This window comes from Papio anubis, chromosome 17 (assembly GCF_008728515.1).
Source record: "Papio anubis isolate 15944 chromosome 17, Panubis1.0, whole genome shotgun sequence".
In the NCBI taxonomy this organism is placed as follows: Eukaryota; Metazoa; Chordata; class Mammalia; order Primates; family Cercopithecidae; genus Papio; species Papio anubis.
The window spans coordinates 8,906,692-8,923,735 of record NC_044992.1 but is presented as its reverse complement, the minus strand read 5'-3'; the positions used below and the strand labels follow the sequence as shown (position 1 = coordinate 8,923,735).

Below are 17,044 nucleotides of genomic sequence, written 5' to 3'. Positions count from 1 at the left end.
GCGTGGTGGCAGGCGCCTGTAATCTCAGCTACTTGGGACACTGAGGCAGGAGAATCCCTTGAACCTGGGAGGCAGAAGTTGTAGTGAGCTGAGATTGCGCCACCGCACTCCAACCTGGGTGACAGAGCGAGACTCCATCTCAAAAAAATAAAAATTCAAAAATTCAAAAAAAATAGAACTCCTAACCTCAAGTGATCCTACTGCCTTGGGCCCCCAAAGTGCTGGGATCACAGGCGTGAGCCACCAGGCCCAGCCCAGAAGGATTTCATTCAGTGCTCCGTTTCCATGACCTTGTTGCCTGCATTCATGAGATGAGTGAGTGGTCTCTGGCTCCTTGTATGGTTATGTCTTTCTCTTATCTGTGAGTATCCACCTTGGCATGGCTAGATTTTGAATCCTTTGATCATGGTCTTTGTCCTCACACCTTTTCCACTCACTGTCTTCTAGTGTTTCATGTTTCACAGCAACAGTCTGATGCCAGGTTAATTTTCTTCCTTTGTTGGTAAGCTTCCTTTCTTCCTGCCCACCATTTGAATAGTTGCAGAACTTTGGATTCCAAAATTTGGAAATTTCATGAGATATTTCTAGATCCTTTTTTTTTTTTTTTTTTTGAGATGGAGTCTCGCTCTGTCTCCCAGGCTGGAGTGCAGTGGCGTGATCTTGGCTCACTGCAAGGTCCGCCTCCTGGGTTGACGCCATTCTCCTGCCTCAGCCTCCCGAGTAGCTGGGACTACAGGCGCCCGCCACCACACCTGGCTAATTTTTTGTATTTTTTAGTAGAGACAGGGTTTCACCATGTTAGGCAGGATGGTGTCAATCTCCTGACCTTGTGATCCACCCGCCTCGGCCTCCCAAAGTGCTGGGATTACAGGCATGAGCCACCGCACCTGGCCAATCCTTTCCATCAGCGTTGCTCAGTGAGTTTGTTTTATTAATATGAACACTCAAGTGTTTTATCATTTCAAGGAAAATATTGTTTATTTGGTTATTGTTTTTCCTCCTGTTTTTCTTTGTTCCTGTCTCTTATTTTTTTCTCTCTCTCATTTGTCTTCTCTAACCTTCCTCCTGTGACTTCTGGGAGACTACTCAAGCTTACATACTAACTCTGTTACCTAGTTTATAATCTGTTTAATTGCCTTCATTGTGATTTTCACTTGGACAATTATGTTTGTATCTGTATGTATTGTTTCTGGTAATCTTCACTGTTCCTTCGTGGTGTCTTTCTGTTCTTGTTGCATTGACTTAGTGTGTTTTTAAATCTTGTTTTAAAAGAAGTCAGACATTTTTCAAGGGTTTTTCTCTTTTTTGGGCGGGGGGGATGGATTTTCACTCTTAGGCTGGAGTGAAGTGGCGCAACCTAGGCTCACTGCAACTTCCACCCCCTGGGTTCAAGCGATTTTCCTAACTCAGCCTCCCAAGTAGCTGGGATTATAGGCTCCTATCACCATGCCTGGCTAATTTTTCTATTTTTAGTAGAGACAGGGTTTTGCTATCTTGGCCAGGCTGGTCTCGAACTCCTGACCTCAGGTGACCACCCTTGGCCTCCCATAGTGCTAGGATTACAGGTATGAGCCACCCAAACCAGCCAGTTTATTCTTTTTTTTAAAGGAATTTTATTTTCTAAGGCACAAGGTAAAAGCGAAAGAGAACCTTCTTTTGAAAACTACTGAGATGTTCCTTCATTCTGAGCTGTTTTTTTTTTTTTTTTTTTTTTCTGTTTGTCTGTTTGTTTGTTTGTTTTTGAGATGGAGTCTTGCTCTGTTGTACAGGCTAGAATGCAATGGTGCGATCTTGGCTCACTGCAACCTCTGCCTCCTGGGTTCAAATGATTCTCTTGCCTCAGCCTCCCAAGTAACTGGAACTACAGGCGCCTGCCACCTCACCCAGCAAATTTTTTTTTTTTTTTTTTTTTTTTAGTAGAGACAAATCACTGTGTCCCCAAAGCCTGGGTGGTTCCCAGAGGCTCCACTTTGATCTGCTGGAGTTCCTTGCAGCTCCCTGCCATAGGGTGCCATAGGCAAGGTGTTACTTTTTCTTTACCAAGTCACAGATTGGTTTGTCCTTGTGTCCCTGTTCTCTGGAATGTATCTTTTCCTAGCGTACAGTATTATTAGAGGTCACCACCACCCCCCGTTTTTGGTTTCCATTGATAAATTTGAGTATGATATCAATTATAGGGATCAGAGGGAATTAAACTAGTACCCTCAAGAAAAACTCTTTCTTCACTATAGATTTTTTTTAACATTTGTCTTCAAATATTAAAAACATAAGCAAAAGGCATAATAACATAATGACTTTACTACTGCCATTATGAGTCCATTATAGCATAAAAAGACACCAAATTCATCTGAAAATATATAGCAAACTCTCTCCCTTTATATAGAATGTATTGAGGCTGTAATTGAGAGTAGAAAAATGATGAAGTTTTATTGGAGTCAGGTATTTTGACACCATATAATATTTCTTAATCCTTGTGATTCCGTCATTTTTCTGGTATACTTTACATTGTTCAATTTTGTCCATTCTGTGCTGGAATGGCACTCGGTATCTCAAATTAACATGTGATTGAAATATAAGCTCCCGCATGAAACCAAATGCAAGTACTGACCAGGAAGCAAGGTATCAGTTTCTCTTTGGAGGCTCTATTGTCAGGAATCTGAACTTGTCAGCTGGTTGTTTCACAACCTATACTCTGAAACCTGTATTTAATTTGCTCTTAATAGACTGTGGTTAGGGGAATTCCCACCTTGGTAGTGCGTGGTCTGCAGAGTGGGAATTTCCCGAGGCTCTCTGGCCTAGGAAATCTTCTGAGGTCATCGTAACTGACAAGTGGAATGAATCCCATCAAACCACCAGTGGCACTGTAAGTCTATTAAAAAATAATTTGGCAATCTGTTTCAAAGTTTATGAGGCAGTCATAATCACAGTTTGTTAAGGAAATGATTAAAAAGAACACAATGATAATGGAGGAAAGAATTTGTAGACTCATTATTTAGAAATACAGAAACCTAAGTGGCCGGGCGCAGTGGCTCACGCCTGTAATCCCAGCACTTTGGGAGGCCGAGGCGGGCGGATCACGAGGTCAGGAGATCGAGACCACCCTGGCTAACACAGTGAAACCCCGTCTCTACTAAAAATACAAAAAAAATTAGCTGGGCATAGTGGCGAGCGCCTGTAGTCCCAGCTATTCGGGTGACTGAGGCAGGAGAATGGCGTGAGCCTGGGAGGCGGAGCTCGCAGTGGGCCGAGATCGCGCCAGTGCACTCCAGCCTGGGTGACAGAGCGAGAGTCCGTCTCAAAAAAAAAAAAAAAAAAGAAACATTCTAAGTATCCAACAATGGGCTATTATTTAAGGAATGGTTATTTTATGGAATGAATATTTTGTAACCATTAGAAATTATAACTGAAGACTATGTAGCTACATGAAAGAATACAAATGATATCATTTGACGGGGGAGACTTATATATTGCAATTAAATGAAAATGTATGGTGCTTTTTTTGTTTGTTTGTTTGTTTGTTTGTTTTGAGATGGAGCTTTGCTCTTGTTGCCCAGGCTGGAGTGCAGTAGCGCGATCTCGGCTCACTGCAAGCTCCGCCTCCCGGGTTCACGCCATTCTCCTGCCTCAGCCTTCCAAGTAGCTGGAACTACAGGCGCCCGCCACCACGCCCAGATAATTTTTTTATATTTTTAGTAGAGACGAGGTTTCACCGTGTTAGCCAGGATGGTCTCGACCTGCCAACCTCAGGTGATCTGCCCACCCCAGCCTCCCAAAGTTCTGGGATTATAGGCGTGAGCCACCGCCCCTGGCAAGAATGTATGTTTATGTCAAATTGTAGTGAACATATAGGGGGAATTATGCCATTGTTATACTGGGGTATTTGGATAGTGTTTACTTTTTTCCCTCTTGTTTATAAACTGCTATTAAATAATTTTTATAACTTAAAAAGTAGAGTTGTTTAGGCCGGGCGTGGTGGCTCATGCCTGTAATCCCAGCACTTTGGGAGGCTGAGGTGAGTGGATCACCTGAGGTCAGGAGTTGGAGACCAGCCTGGCCAACATTGTAAAACCCTGTCTCTACTAAAAATACAAAAAATTACCTGGTCGTGGTGGCATGCACCTGTAATCCCAGCTACTCGGGAGGCTGAGGCAGGAGAATGGCGTGAACCCAGGAGGTGGAGCTTACAGTGAGCTGAAATCATGCCACTGCACTCCAGCCTGGGCGACAGAGCGAGACTCCCTCTCAAAAAATAAAATAATAATAATAATAATAATGCCCACTTTTACATATGCTACTATATGTAAACTCAGCTGTGTTCAGTGCTGAGACAAAGACTGAAGCAATATGTCCAAGTCCTCCCATCACATTTTAGGAAGAATACTATGCCCAGATCATCAGAATGTCACAAGATCTGGAAATCACTTCCTGTGAGGATTTGCTAAAGTTTGGATCTAAGTATCTTTAACCTAGAGGAGAAGACCAAGGAGATATATGAGGAAAATTATGAAGGAAAGATCATTGATGCTGTGTTGGTCTAGAAATACTTAAGGGGCGCCTGAAATTTCAGCTACTTGAGAGTCTGAGGCAGGAGACTTGCTTCAACCCGGGAGGCGAAGGTTGCAGTGAGCCGAGATCATGTCACTGCACTCCAGCCTGGGCAACAAGGGTGAAACTCTGTCTCAAAAAAAAAAAAAAAAAAAGAAGAAGAAGAAGAAAAAGAAATACCTAAGGTAGAAATTGAGAGCAGGCAGAATTTTAGCTCAGAATAAAGGGACTTTATCAGAGTCACCCTGTAACTCAGCCATGGAACTGATTTTCTCATGAGTTTCCATGTTACCAGTCTCTGGGAGCGTTCAGTGAAAGATTAACCGTCCCACTGCCAAGGATGTTACAAGAGGGGAAGGAACTACAAGGTGATTGCACGACTCTTGCAGGTCTGAAATTTTGTTATTCTAAGGCATTTGTTTTGTCTTGCTTGCCTGCCTGCCTGCCTGCCTGGCTCCCTCCCTCCCTGCTTCCCTCCCTCCTTACTTCCCTTCCTCCCTTCTGTGTGTTTTGACAGCTGTACCCATTTGCATGAATTTCTGTGACCTTTAGAACATTTCCATCATCCCGGAAAATTTCTTCATGTGCCTTTCTAGTCAAGCACACCAGAGGCAACCACTTTCTGATGTCTATTTTGTAGGCTAGGTTTATCCTTATCTTTCTTTTTTTTTCTTTTTTTTTTGAGATGGAGTCTCGCTCTATCACCCAGGCTGGAGTGCAGTGGCGCGATCTCAGCTTACTGCAAGCTCTGACTCCTGGGTTCACGTCATTCTCCTGCCTCAGCCTCCAGAGTAGCTGGGACTACAGGCACCCACCAGTGCACCCGGCTAATTTTTTTTTTCTTTCTTTCTTGTTGTATTTTCAGTAGCGACAGGGTTTCACCGTGGTCTTGATCTCCTGACCTCGTGATCTGCCGCCTCGGCCTCCCAAAGTGTTGGGATTACAGGCACTAGCCACTGCGCCCAGCCTATCCTTATATTTCTTATAAATGGAATCATAAAGTGTATAATGATTTTCACTTTCTTATTTTTAGCCAACAAAACTCTTCTTGAGATTTGGACAGTTGTGGGATGCATGAGTGGCTCATGCTTTCTGTTGCTGAATAGTATTCCATTTAACAGATATACCCCAATTTGCTTTCCCATTCTCCTAATGATGGATATGTGGGTGGTTTCTAGTTTGGGACCCTCATGAATAAGGTTGCAGTGTATATTTTTGTACAGGTTGTTTTTTTTTTTGTTTTTTTTTTTTTTTTTTTGAGAAATAGGCTTTTATTTCTGTTTGGTAAATACCTAGGAGTGAGCTGGGCACAGTGGCTCACGCCTATAATCCCAGCACTCTTGAGAGGTCGAGGCAGGTGGATCACCTGAGGTCAGGAGTTCAAGACCAGCTTGGCCAACATGGTGAAATCCTCTCTCTACTAAAAATACAAAAATTAGACGAGTGCAGTGGTGTGTGCCTGTAACCCAGCTACTCGGGAGGGTGAGGCTGGAGAATCGCTTGAACTCTTCCGAGTGGAAGCAGAGGTTGCAGTGAGCGGACATCGCGCCACTGCACTCCAGCTCCAGGGCAATAGAGCAAGACACCACCTCAAAAAAACAAACAAACAAAAAAAAACAAAACCCTAGGAGTGAAGTTTCTGGGTAAGATGGTTGATATATGGTTAACTTGATGAGAACTGACAAACGCTTGTACAGCACCCTTTGTGCCAAATTTTCCCCCAGCCATTAGTAGTGTAAGTCTTTAGTTTGCACACTGTCGTGAGTGTGAAGCAGTATCTTAATTGTGGTTGAAATTTGCATTTCCCTAATGACTAACAATATTTGAGCTGTTTTTCATGTGCCATTTGTGTATCTTCTTCTCTAAAACATCTGTTCAGATCTTTTGGCTATTTTAAAATTAGCTTTTCTTTATTGTTAATATGTAGGAGATCTTTATATATTCCAGGTACGAATTCTATGTCAGCTATATGTTCTACAAATATTTTCTACCATTCTGTGGCTTACTTCTTAATTTTTGTAATAGTATCTTTGGATGAGCAGAAAATTCCTCTTGATAGAGAATGAGCCATGGATCATAAAAATGCCCACTTTTACTATATATAAACAGCTGTGTTTAGTGCTGATGACACAAAGACTGAAGTGATGTGTCCAAGTCCTCCCATCACATTTTCAGAAGAATACTATGCCCAGAGCATCAGGATGTCACAAGATCTGGAAATCACTTCCTTCGAGGATTTGCTAAATCAGATTGACCAACTTGTTTTCTTTTGTGGATAGTCTTTTTATGTCCTGTCCAAGAAATTTTTGCCTACCTACTCCAGGCTATGAAAATTTTCTCTTTTTTTTCTTTTAGAAGCTTTACAATTCTAGGTTTTACAGTTAAGTCTATGAACCATCACAACTTTTTTTTTTTTTTTTTTTTTTTTCCGGTATAGAGAGAAGAAAGGGTTGAGGTGTTTTTTATTTCCTTATACATATATCCAGTTTTTTCCAGCACCATTTGTTGAAAACACTTTTCTTTCTGTATTTGATTGACTATGTTGTAGATACCTTTGTTGAGAATTGAGCGCTCACGTGTGCAGGTGAGTGTGCACACACACACGCACACACACAAGTCTATCTGGACTCTCTGTTTTGTTCCATCGATGTGTTTGTCTGTCCTTATTCTAATATCAGACTGTCTTTGATTAGTATATATTTATAATAAATGGTGAATTTTGGTAACATAATACCTCCAACTTTGTTTTTCTTTTCTTTTTATTCTTTTTTTTTTTTTTTTTTTTGAGACGGAGTCTAGCTCTGTCGCCAGGCTGGAGTGCAATGGTGCGATCTCGGCTCACTGCAACCTCTGCCTCCCAGGTTTACACCGTTCTTCTGCCTCAGCCTCCTAAGTAGCTGAGATCACAGGCGTCCACTACCACGCCCAGCTAATTTTTTGTATTTTCAGTAGAGATGGGGTTTCACCATGTTAGCCAGGATGGTCTCCATCTCCTGACCTCATGATCTGCCCGCCTCAGCCTCCTAAAGTGCTGGGATTACAGGCGTGAGCCACCGTGCCTGGCCTGTTTTTCTTTGTTAGGATTATTTTGGCTATTCTAAATAATTTTCTTTGTGAATTTTAGAATTGGCTTGCAGGTTTCATTTTAAAAGCCTGCTCGAATTTTGATTAGGATTGCATTCAATCTATAAAATTCTGTACAATATCTGTCAATTGAAAAAAAGTGAACCAATGTCTTTAAAATATTGTGTTCTCTCTTATAAATGACCAACCAATATATGGAAAAAAAAAACAAAAACAAATGAGGGTGAGGATATGTGGAGAGAAAAAGGAACTCTTACATACTGTCGGTGGGAATGTGAGCTAGTATAGCTATTATGGAGAACAGCGTGGGGGTTCCTCAGAAAACTACAGATAGAACTACCATATGGGCCAGGCCAGTTCTCCTTTTCTTAGGCCTTCTTTCATTTCTCCCAGCAATGTTTTATAGTTTTTATTATAGAGGTCTTACACATCTTCAGTTAGATTTATTTCTAAGTATGTAATATGGCTTTTGATGCCATTATAATGAATTTTTTACTTTTATTTTTTCTGCATTGTTTATCACTGGTACATAGAAATATATTGCGTTTTACTATTGACTTTGTACGTGCAAATTTATTAGATTTCCTTACTAGTTCTTGTAGTTTTTAAATAGACTTTATTGTTTCTGGGTGTACAATCCCGTCATCTGCAAATACAGCTTTACAGCTCCCTTTCATACCTTTTTGCTTTTTTTCCCCCTGCCTTATTGAACAATGTGGGACTTCTAATAAAATGTTTAACAGATGCTGTCGGAGCAGACGTCCTTGCCTTGCTCCTGATCTTAGAGAAAAAAATGTTCCATGTTTCACCTTTAAGTATGATGTTAGCGCTGAGTGTTTTTTAAATAGATGTCCTTCCTCAGGCCAAAGAAGTTCTCTTTCATTTCTATTTTGCTGAGAATTTGTATCATGAATGGACACTGAATTTCATCATACCCTTTTTCTGCATTTATTGAGATGATCATATTATTATCTGCTTGAGTCTGATCATTGATTTTACATCTTTCTTCTTTACTAATATATGCATTTAGAGCAATAAATTTCTCCCTAAGTACCGCTTTAGTAGCATCCCAAAAACTTGTGTGCTACATTGTTGTCTTGTTCTATTCAAGCTGCTATAGTAAAATGCCATCAACTGGATGACTTATAAACAACAGAAATTATCACCGTTATGGAGGCTGGGAAGTCAAGATCAAGGTGCCTACAGATCTGGTGTCTGGTGAGGGTCTGTTTCCTGGTTCATAGACAGCTGTCTTCATTGTAACTTCACTTGGTGGAAGACATGAGGGAGCTCTCTAGGAACTCTTTTATAAGGTCATAAATCTCATGCATGGAACGGGATTCATTCATTCATGCAGGCTTTACTCTCCTCACCATTCACCTCCCAAAGGCCCCACATCGAAATATCATCACTGGTGATGAGGCTTCAGTGTAATTTTGAAGGCACACAAACATCCAGTCTATAGCAGTTGTCCTTCGTACTCATTTCAGTATATTTTCTGCTTTCTCTTGGAATTTCATCTTTGCCCTGTGGGGAAATCGGAGTTGTTTTCCTTAATTTTCAAATAATGACAGAATTTCCCATTTTTGACATGTGTCCTTTCATCATGATGAGAAGTTCCTTTTTATATCTAATAATATTCCTTTTCTAGAAGTCTGCCTGGTCTGATATTATTATAGCTTTGCCAACTTTCCCAGGCAAACACTGTGCCTTATAGTGAGTTCCATAGCAAAGTATATAGTTGTGTCATCTTTTTAAAAAAATCTTTCTGGGGGAGGGATGGCATTAGGAGAAATACCTAAAGTAAGTGACGAGTTGTTGATGGGTGCAGCAAACCGACATGGCACATGTATACCTAGGTAACAAACCTGCATGTTGTGCACATGTACCTAGAACTTAAAGTATAATTAAAGAAAGGAAAAAAAGGCCGGGCGCAGTGGCTCACGCTTATAATCCTGGCACTTTGGGAGGCCGAGGTGGGCGGATCGTGAGGTCAGGAGATCGAGACCATCCTGGCTAACACGGTGAAACCCCGTCTCTACTAAAAAAGACAAAAAAAATTGACAGGGCCTGGTGGCGGGCGCCTGTAGTCCCAGCTAATTGGGAGGCTGAGTTGGAGAATGGCGTGAATCCGGGAGGCAGAGCTTGCAGTGAGCCGAGATCACGCCACTGCACTCCAGCCTGGGCAACAGAGCAAGACTCCATCTCAAAAAAAAAAAAAAAAAGCTTGCTTGATATCCTTTGTTTTTTAATTGAAAAGTTTAGTCTGTTTACATTAATGCAACTATTGATACAGTTGAATTTAAGCATGCCAGATAGATATTATATTTCTGTTCTTTTTGTCCCATCTATTCTTTGTTCCTCTTTACCCCTTTCTTGAATCATACATTTTTAGTATTCAATTTTATTTCTTCTGTTAATTTTTATTTTAAAACTATACCTCTTGGTAGGGCGCGTGTGTGTGTGTTTTCTTGGTTTCTTTTTTAAGTTCTTGCTTTAGAGCTGAGTTGTTCGATACATGTGGCTATTTAAATTTTAACTCATTGAAATATGAGAGAATTAAAATACGCTCTGAGTATTGTATGGAAAATAAATTAAAATGAATCAGGACTAGAAACAAAGGTAAGTTAGGACACTGTTTGTTTGTTTGTTTTTTCCCCAAGACAGAGTCTTGCTCTGTTGCCCAGGCTGGAGTACAGTAGTATGATCTCAGCTCACTGCAACCTCCAACTCCTGGGTTCAAGCATTTCTCCTGCCTCAGCCTGACAAATATCTGGAATTACAGGCGTGCACTACCATGCCTGTCTAATTTTTGTATTTTTAGTAGAGACGGAGTTTCACCATGTTGGCCAGGCTGGTCTCAAACTCCTGACCTGGTGATCCGCCCACCTCGGCCTCCCAGAGTGCTGGGATTACAGGCATGACCCACCAGCCCATTCATTGTCTTTACCTTTTCATATTTGTTTTATCTTGCTGTATATAAGGCATTCTCCCAGGTGTGGGAGGTATAAGGATGCATAAAAATTAGTTTATATCATAATCTTCCTGTTAAAGACATGTAAACAAATCGGTGGAATGTAACTATAGGGTCTATAAGTAAGAGGTTTGTAGGAAGTGCTGCAGGAGGCAAGAAGCAGGAGCACCCAACTCCTTTGTGCCTTTCAGATACGATTCTTTTTGCATGGGTTGCCCTTTTCCTGCTTTTTCACCCATGTGGCTTTCAGAATTCAGCTCACACATCATTCTGGAAACTTCATTTGATTTCCTTGTTTGCTTTACTTAATGCTTTAAGAAAAATGGTGACTGGTATTGAACAACATGTCTCCAAAGCAGTTACTATAAAAACAGGAAGGAGGGAGAAGGAAGGAGGGAAAAAAAAAGAAAAATATAATAGTCATACATTCCTTGACAGGGATATGTTCTGAGAAATGTGTCGTTAGGTAGTTATATAATTGTGCGAACATCATGGAGGGTACTCACGCAGCACTAGATGGTAAAGCCTGCTACACACCTAGACTGTATGTATGGTATGACCTATTGCCCGTAGGCTAAAAACCTGTACAGCATGTTATTGCATGTAAGCAGTTGTAACAAGATGGTAAATATGGCCAGGTGCAGTGGCTTACGCCTGTAATCCCAGCCCTTTGGGAAGCCGAGGCGGGTGGATCATTTGAGGTCAGGAGTTCGAGACCAGCCTGGCCAACATGATGAAACCCCATCTCTACTAAAAATACAAAAATACAAAAATTATGAATCGTGCGCACCTGTAATCCCAGCAGGCTGATGCAGGAGAATCGCTTGAACTTGAGAGGCAGAGGTTGTGGTGAGCCGCTATCACGCCACTCTACTCCCGCCTGGGCAACAAAAGTGAGACTCCATCTCAAAAAAAAAAAAAAAAAATTCTGTATCCAAACATAGAAAAGATACACTAAAAATATGGTATTATAACATCATAATACTGTACCACTTATGGTACCGCTGTCGTAGACGTGGTCCGTCATTAACGGAAACGTCATTATGTGGCACACGACTATATATGTTCACTGTAAGAAATTCAGGCCAGGCACAGTGGCTCGTGGTTGTGATCCTAACACTTTGAGAGGCTGATGCAAGAGGATCTCTTGAGGCCAGGAGTTTGAGACCAGCATGGGTGACATAGCAGGGCCTCATCTCTACACAACATTTAAACAGTTACCTGGGAGTAGTGGCACATGCTTACAGTCTCAGCTACTCAGGAGGTTGAGATGGGAGGATTGCTAGAACCTTGAAGACTGCAGTGAGCTATCACGGTACCCTGTATCCCATCTGGGTAACAGAGCAAGACCCTGTCTCTTAAAAAAAACAGAAAGAAAGAAATTCATGCAACACAGAAAAATGCGAGGAAGCAGGCAGCAGTCACACAGCATCCTACCATCTAGAAATAATCATTATTAGCATTAAATTAATATTATTCACATATATCCCTATAGATTTGTAAATATAAAAAGATGGATACAAATAATTTTACATAGTTAAGATCGTACTATATATGCTATTTTAAATGTTGTGAAGGGCTCAGTTTCAGTTAAAAGGATTAGAGTTAAAAAGGAAACGAATTTCACATCAAGGATTCTTTTTCTTTTCTTTTCTTTTCTTTTTTTTTTTTTTGTGAGACTGAGTCTCTCTCTGTCGCCCAAACTGGAGTGCAGTGGTGCTATCTCGGCTCACTGCAACCTCCACCTCCCAGAATCAAGCAAGTCTCCTGCCTCAGCCTCCCTAGTAGCTAGGATTACAGGCATGCACCACCATATGACCGGCTAATTTTGTATTTTTAGTAGAGACTGGGTTTCACCACGTTGGTCAGGCTAGTCTCGAACTCTAAACCTCAGGTGATCCGCCTGCCTCAGCCTCCCAAAGTGCTGGGATTATAGGTGTGAGCCACCACACCCAGCCCACAATCAAGGATTCTTTACAAGAGATAGTAATTACTAAAAGATCCCTCAAGCTTAACAAAAAACATTAAAGTTTTGGTGATTTTAAAAGGCTACACATTTCTGTATGATTAACTTTTCAACTGCTCAATATGCCTCACTGCGAGAGATGAAGAAATTAGCACTTTCAACTTTTCACCTTCCTTCCCCACTGGCAACCACTGACTAATTTTTCAGTTGGAATTACATTGTTACTGTTGTGACATTTCTGTAGCTTTCTGTTATCTAATCCACGTTTTGTTTACTCTTAGTTCAGTATTTAAATGGATTCAGTTCTCTCCATCATCTCTTTATTTATCTTTTGATTGGCTTGATTTCTTCATCATGTAGTTTTCTCAAGAAGGGCCCAGGTAGTCCCTGAAGTCTACTATGGTGTCTGTTCCTTTTTTTTTTTTTTGTCGCCCAGGCTGGAATGCAGTGGTGGCTCAGTGCAACCTCTGCCTCCTGGGTTCAAGCAATTCTCCTGCCTCAGCCTCCCAAGTAGCTGGGATTACAGGTGCACACCACCACACCCGGCTAATTTTTTTATTTTTAGTAGCGAAAGGGTTTCACTATGTTGACCAGGCTGGTCTCGAACTCCTGACCTCAGGCAATCCTCCCTCCTCAGCCTCCCAAAGTGCTGGGATTATAGGCGTGAGCCACCGCACGCGGCCTGTCTGTTCCTTTATACTTGAATGACAGCTTGGCTAGGCATAAATTCGGTAGGTCATGCTTTCTTTCCTCTGAACGTGGCATTTCTCCTGTCTGCTGGAATTGTGTTAAATCAGTTTTCTTCTTTACTACTCTTTTTTTTTTTTTCCTTTTACAATCAGAATCACCGTTTTCAAAGAATCGACCTGAGTTCTGTGCCTTTTCAATTACTGCACTTGAGATCATTATTGCTAGGAAGAACAACCACAGCTGTGATACTGTGATGTGAACCAGGTGATTTCAGGAATAGTAATCATGTATCTTTCCTTTCTAGAGATAATTGACGACCTTGCCAACCTGGTGGAGAACACAGATGAAAAACTTCGCACTGAAACCAGGCGTGTAAACCTGGTGGACAGAAAGTCAACCTCTTGTGGTAAGAGATAGCTACTTTTTACGGCTCTGTTTCTGTCATAGCTTGTGGATTTACTCTGCTCTGAGTTTCCTGTTTGTCTCATCGCTGCGGGGATTTGGTTGCTCTTCTGATACAGGCAGTGCCATTTGATGCAGCACTGAAATTGCTAAACGAAGGTTAAATCTGGTCAGAATGAAATGAATTGTGTGGAGTTCAGAGGGCGTATCATTCATTTTTTTTTTTTTTAATTTAAAAGAGTTCTTTCTGTGTGTTTACAGAGATTAATGGTTTGGGAAATCGTGTAACATTATACTGGTTGGCGGGTTTTAAAGGAGATCCCACTTGCTTTTGTGCCGTCTTAAAATAACCACAAGCTTAATTGAGTTCAAATCCTATGTTTCGTGATGCTGTCTTTGTCAAGTCACTTTACCTCTTGATACCTTGTATGTAAAATGGGGATTTATATGCCAAGATAAAAATCGCTTGGAGGGCTTGCTTAAAATACTGATCCTGAGGCTTTCCCCTAGGGATTCTGACTGACTAGATCTAGGGTGGAGTTCAAGAATGTTCGTTATTTAACAAGCGTACCAAGCAGTTCTGCTGCAGGTGCTTGTTCCGCAGAAATTCTGATGCAGACTTTGGTGAGGTTTAAATTGTGTATTGCCTGTGCACAGTGCCTTGCCCAAAGGTACATGATAAATGATGGGAACAGCAGTAGTAATCACAGTGATTGTTTTTCAGTGCTTCGTCTCACAAAGGTGCACCAAGTTTCTAAAGCTGACATATTTATGAAAAATAGAATCACAGGCCGTGTGCGGTGGCTCAGGAGTGTGAGACCAGCCTGGGCAACATAGCAAGACCTCTGTCTCTGTAAAAAGAAAATTAAAAATTAGGAGTCTGGGCAACATGGCGAGACCCTGTCTCCACTAAAGATACAAAAAAATAGCCAGACATTGTGGCACACACCTGTAGGAGTCCCAGCTACTCGGGAGGCTGAAGAGGGAGGATTGCTTGAAGGTTGCAGTGAGCTGAGATTGTGCCACTGCACTCCAGCCTGGGTGACAGCATGAGACCCTGTCTCAAAATTATTAATTAATTTAAAAAATTAGCCAGGCATGGTGGTATGTGCCTGAAGTATCCCAGTTTAGGAGATAAATTTTAGCATCATACTAGCTTAGATGAATTTAGCAAGAAACACAGATAACCCACTACTACAAACTGTTAATTCTTTGTCTAGAAATGGCCGAAGCTGTGAGCAACCTGCCCTAAGCATTGCACATGCAGATTCCTCTGGAGTCATACGGTGGACCTCAGAAAGCATTGCTGTGTTTCTGGCTCTGTGAGTGTGGACTGGCCTTCCCGCTTGAGTAGGTCCTGGTTAAGCCAGTTTTGTAACACTGTGTCAGGAGTATCACTTGAGCCCAGGAGGTTGAGGCTGCAGTGAGCCATGATCGTGCTACTGTACTCCCACCTGAGTGACAGAGTGAAACCTTGTGTCTTTTAAAAAAAAAAAAAAAAAAAGCAATTAAAAAAAAAAAAACCTAGAGATCTGAACAGATATTTTGCCAAACTTTCAGCCTTTTTTAATGTGAAAAATGTAGTGAATCCTCTTCATCGATCCACTTTAGAAGCTCTGGGCAAGGGTCCCTGAGATGTGCAGCTTCAGAAGCATCACCTTCCCTGGCTGTGTTTGCTCAGTAAGAAAGAAGGCTAGAACAATGGGGTGAGAGAGAGTCAGGCACATAGAGACTCTGGAAGCTCAGAGGTAGTGGAGCCCCACGGGGCCTCCTTCAGACCCTTTATCACCTCTGTCCTGCCCGACCACCCCACCCTGTGCTTCTGCTCCTCAGTTTGGCTTTATCAATCTTCTCGCATAACTTCTGGGACTTTATTATCTATGCTGGATCCTGAAGCTTTAAAGATGCGAGAGATGAATTCACTCCCACCTCTCTCTTATTCTCTGGACCTCAGTTTCCTCATTAGAAGAAAGTGGAGAACTTGGTTGTCAAAATTCAGTTGTATGGACTGTGTCGTGTCGAGTGCTGGGCACCTTCCCCAGCTTTCCATACGTATGTGAGAGGTGCCAGAGCGTAGTGTCACGAGAGTGGGCTCTGGAGCCTGGCCTCACCCAGGCTTCACCTCTCATAGCTGCGTGACCTCAGGAAAGCTAAAATTCCCTTCTGCCACGATTTTCCCATCTTTGAAATGGGGATAATAAAGATATAGACCTCAAAGGATTGTTACAAGAAATTAATGAGTGCGTGTATATAATATATATGTATATATTAGGTTGGTGCAAAAGGAAACATGGTTTTTGCCATTACTGCAGAGACTGTGGCACCAATCTAATATATATATCACTTAGAACCATCTTTGGCACATTGCAAGTGCCATGAGCAAGTACTGGTATTAGCTCTTGTTACTATATGTCTAAAGCAGGAAGACATACAATGTTATATATGTTGTTTTTCTCAGCAATTATGTTGCTAGTTTGGAATGAATATATTCATAGACATGTTGGGATGTTTTTGTGTTTGCAACATAGTAACTCACATGTCACTCATGAAGTCATAATGAATGTAGAATGTTTCTTACACTGTTGCCAATTTCTAATTTGATGTTATTATCTGGTGTGTAGTATTTTTACCCAGAAGTGTCATGTCTTCTGAACTAGACTCTTAAGTACTGTTTTTTTTTTGAAAATAGAGAAAAATTTAAGGAATCCCAGAAGTACTAAAATACATTTTTAAAACTTATGTCTACATTTTAAAATAAGTTAACTATACATTTATCTCATGCCTCATTTTATTTAATTATATATATATATAAATAATCTGTCACAGAATTATATGTAATGATTCAGAAGGAAGTTCATTGGTATAGCAGTGTTAAGTAGATACTGAAAAAAGAAAATTCTTTATTCTTTTTTTTTTGAGACAGAGTCTCACTCTGTCACCCAGGCTGGAGTGCAGTGGCACAATCTCAGCTCACTGCAACCTCTGCCTCCCGGGTTCAAGTGATTCTCTTGCCTCAGCCTCCACAGTAGCTGGGATTTGCAGGCATGCGCCACCACGCCCAGCTAATTTTGTATTTTTAGTAGAGATGGGGTTTCTCCATGTTAGTCAGGCTGGTCTTGAACTCCCAACCTCAGGTGATCCACCCTCCTCAGCCTCCCAAAGTGCTGGGATTACAGGTGTGAACCACTGCACCCAGCCATTTTTTTTTAACATCCCAAACTGAAATTTATCCAAGACAGTAACTCCCTATTCCTCCCTCCTTCAGCCCCTGGTGACTTCTTTTCTACTTTGTCTCTGTAAATATTATTCTAGGTACCTACTGTAAGCGGGATCATATGTATACTTTTGTATCTGGCTTATTTAGGATAATGTCTTCAAGATTC

General features: G+C 41.4%; 1 protein-coding gene across 5 annotated transcripts in view; it reads left to right on the top strand.

The window, feature by feature from the left end:
• STX8 (syntaxin 8) overlaps window positions 1-17,044 on the top strand; it is a 330,836-nt gene that overhangs the window by 191,229 nt on the left and 122,563 nt on the right. For all 5 annotated transcript variants that reach the window (XR_002517971.1, XR_002517972.1, XM_017950346.2 and 2 more), the window contains exon 7: window positions 13,564-13,665. Coding sequence is in view for 3 of the 5 variants with exons in the window: in XM_017950346.2 (XP_017805835.1) it covers window positions 13,564-13,665 (102 nt within the window). In the remaining 2 variants the exon portion in view is untranslated. The remainder of the gene's footprint in view (window positions 1-13,563; window positions 13,666-17,044) is intronic.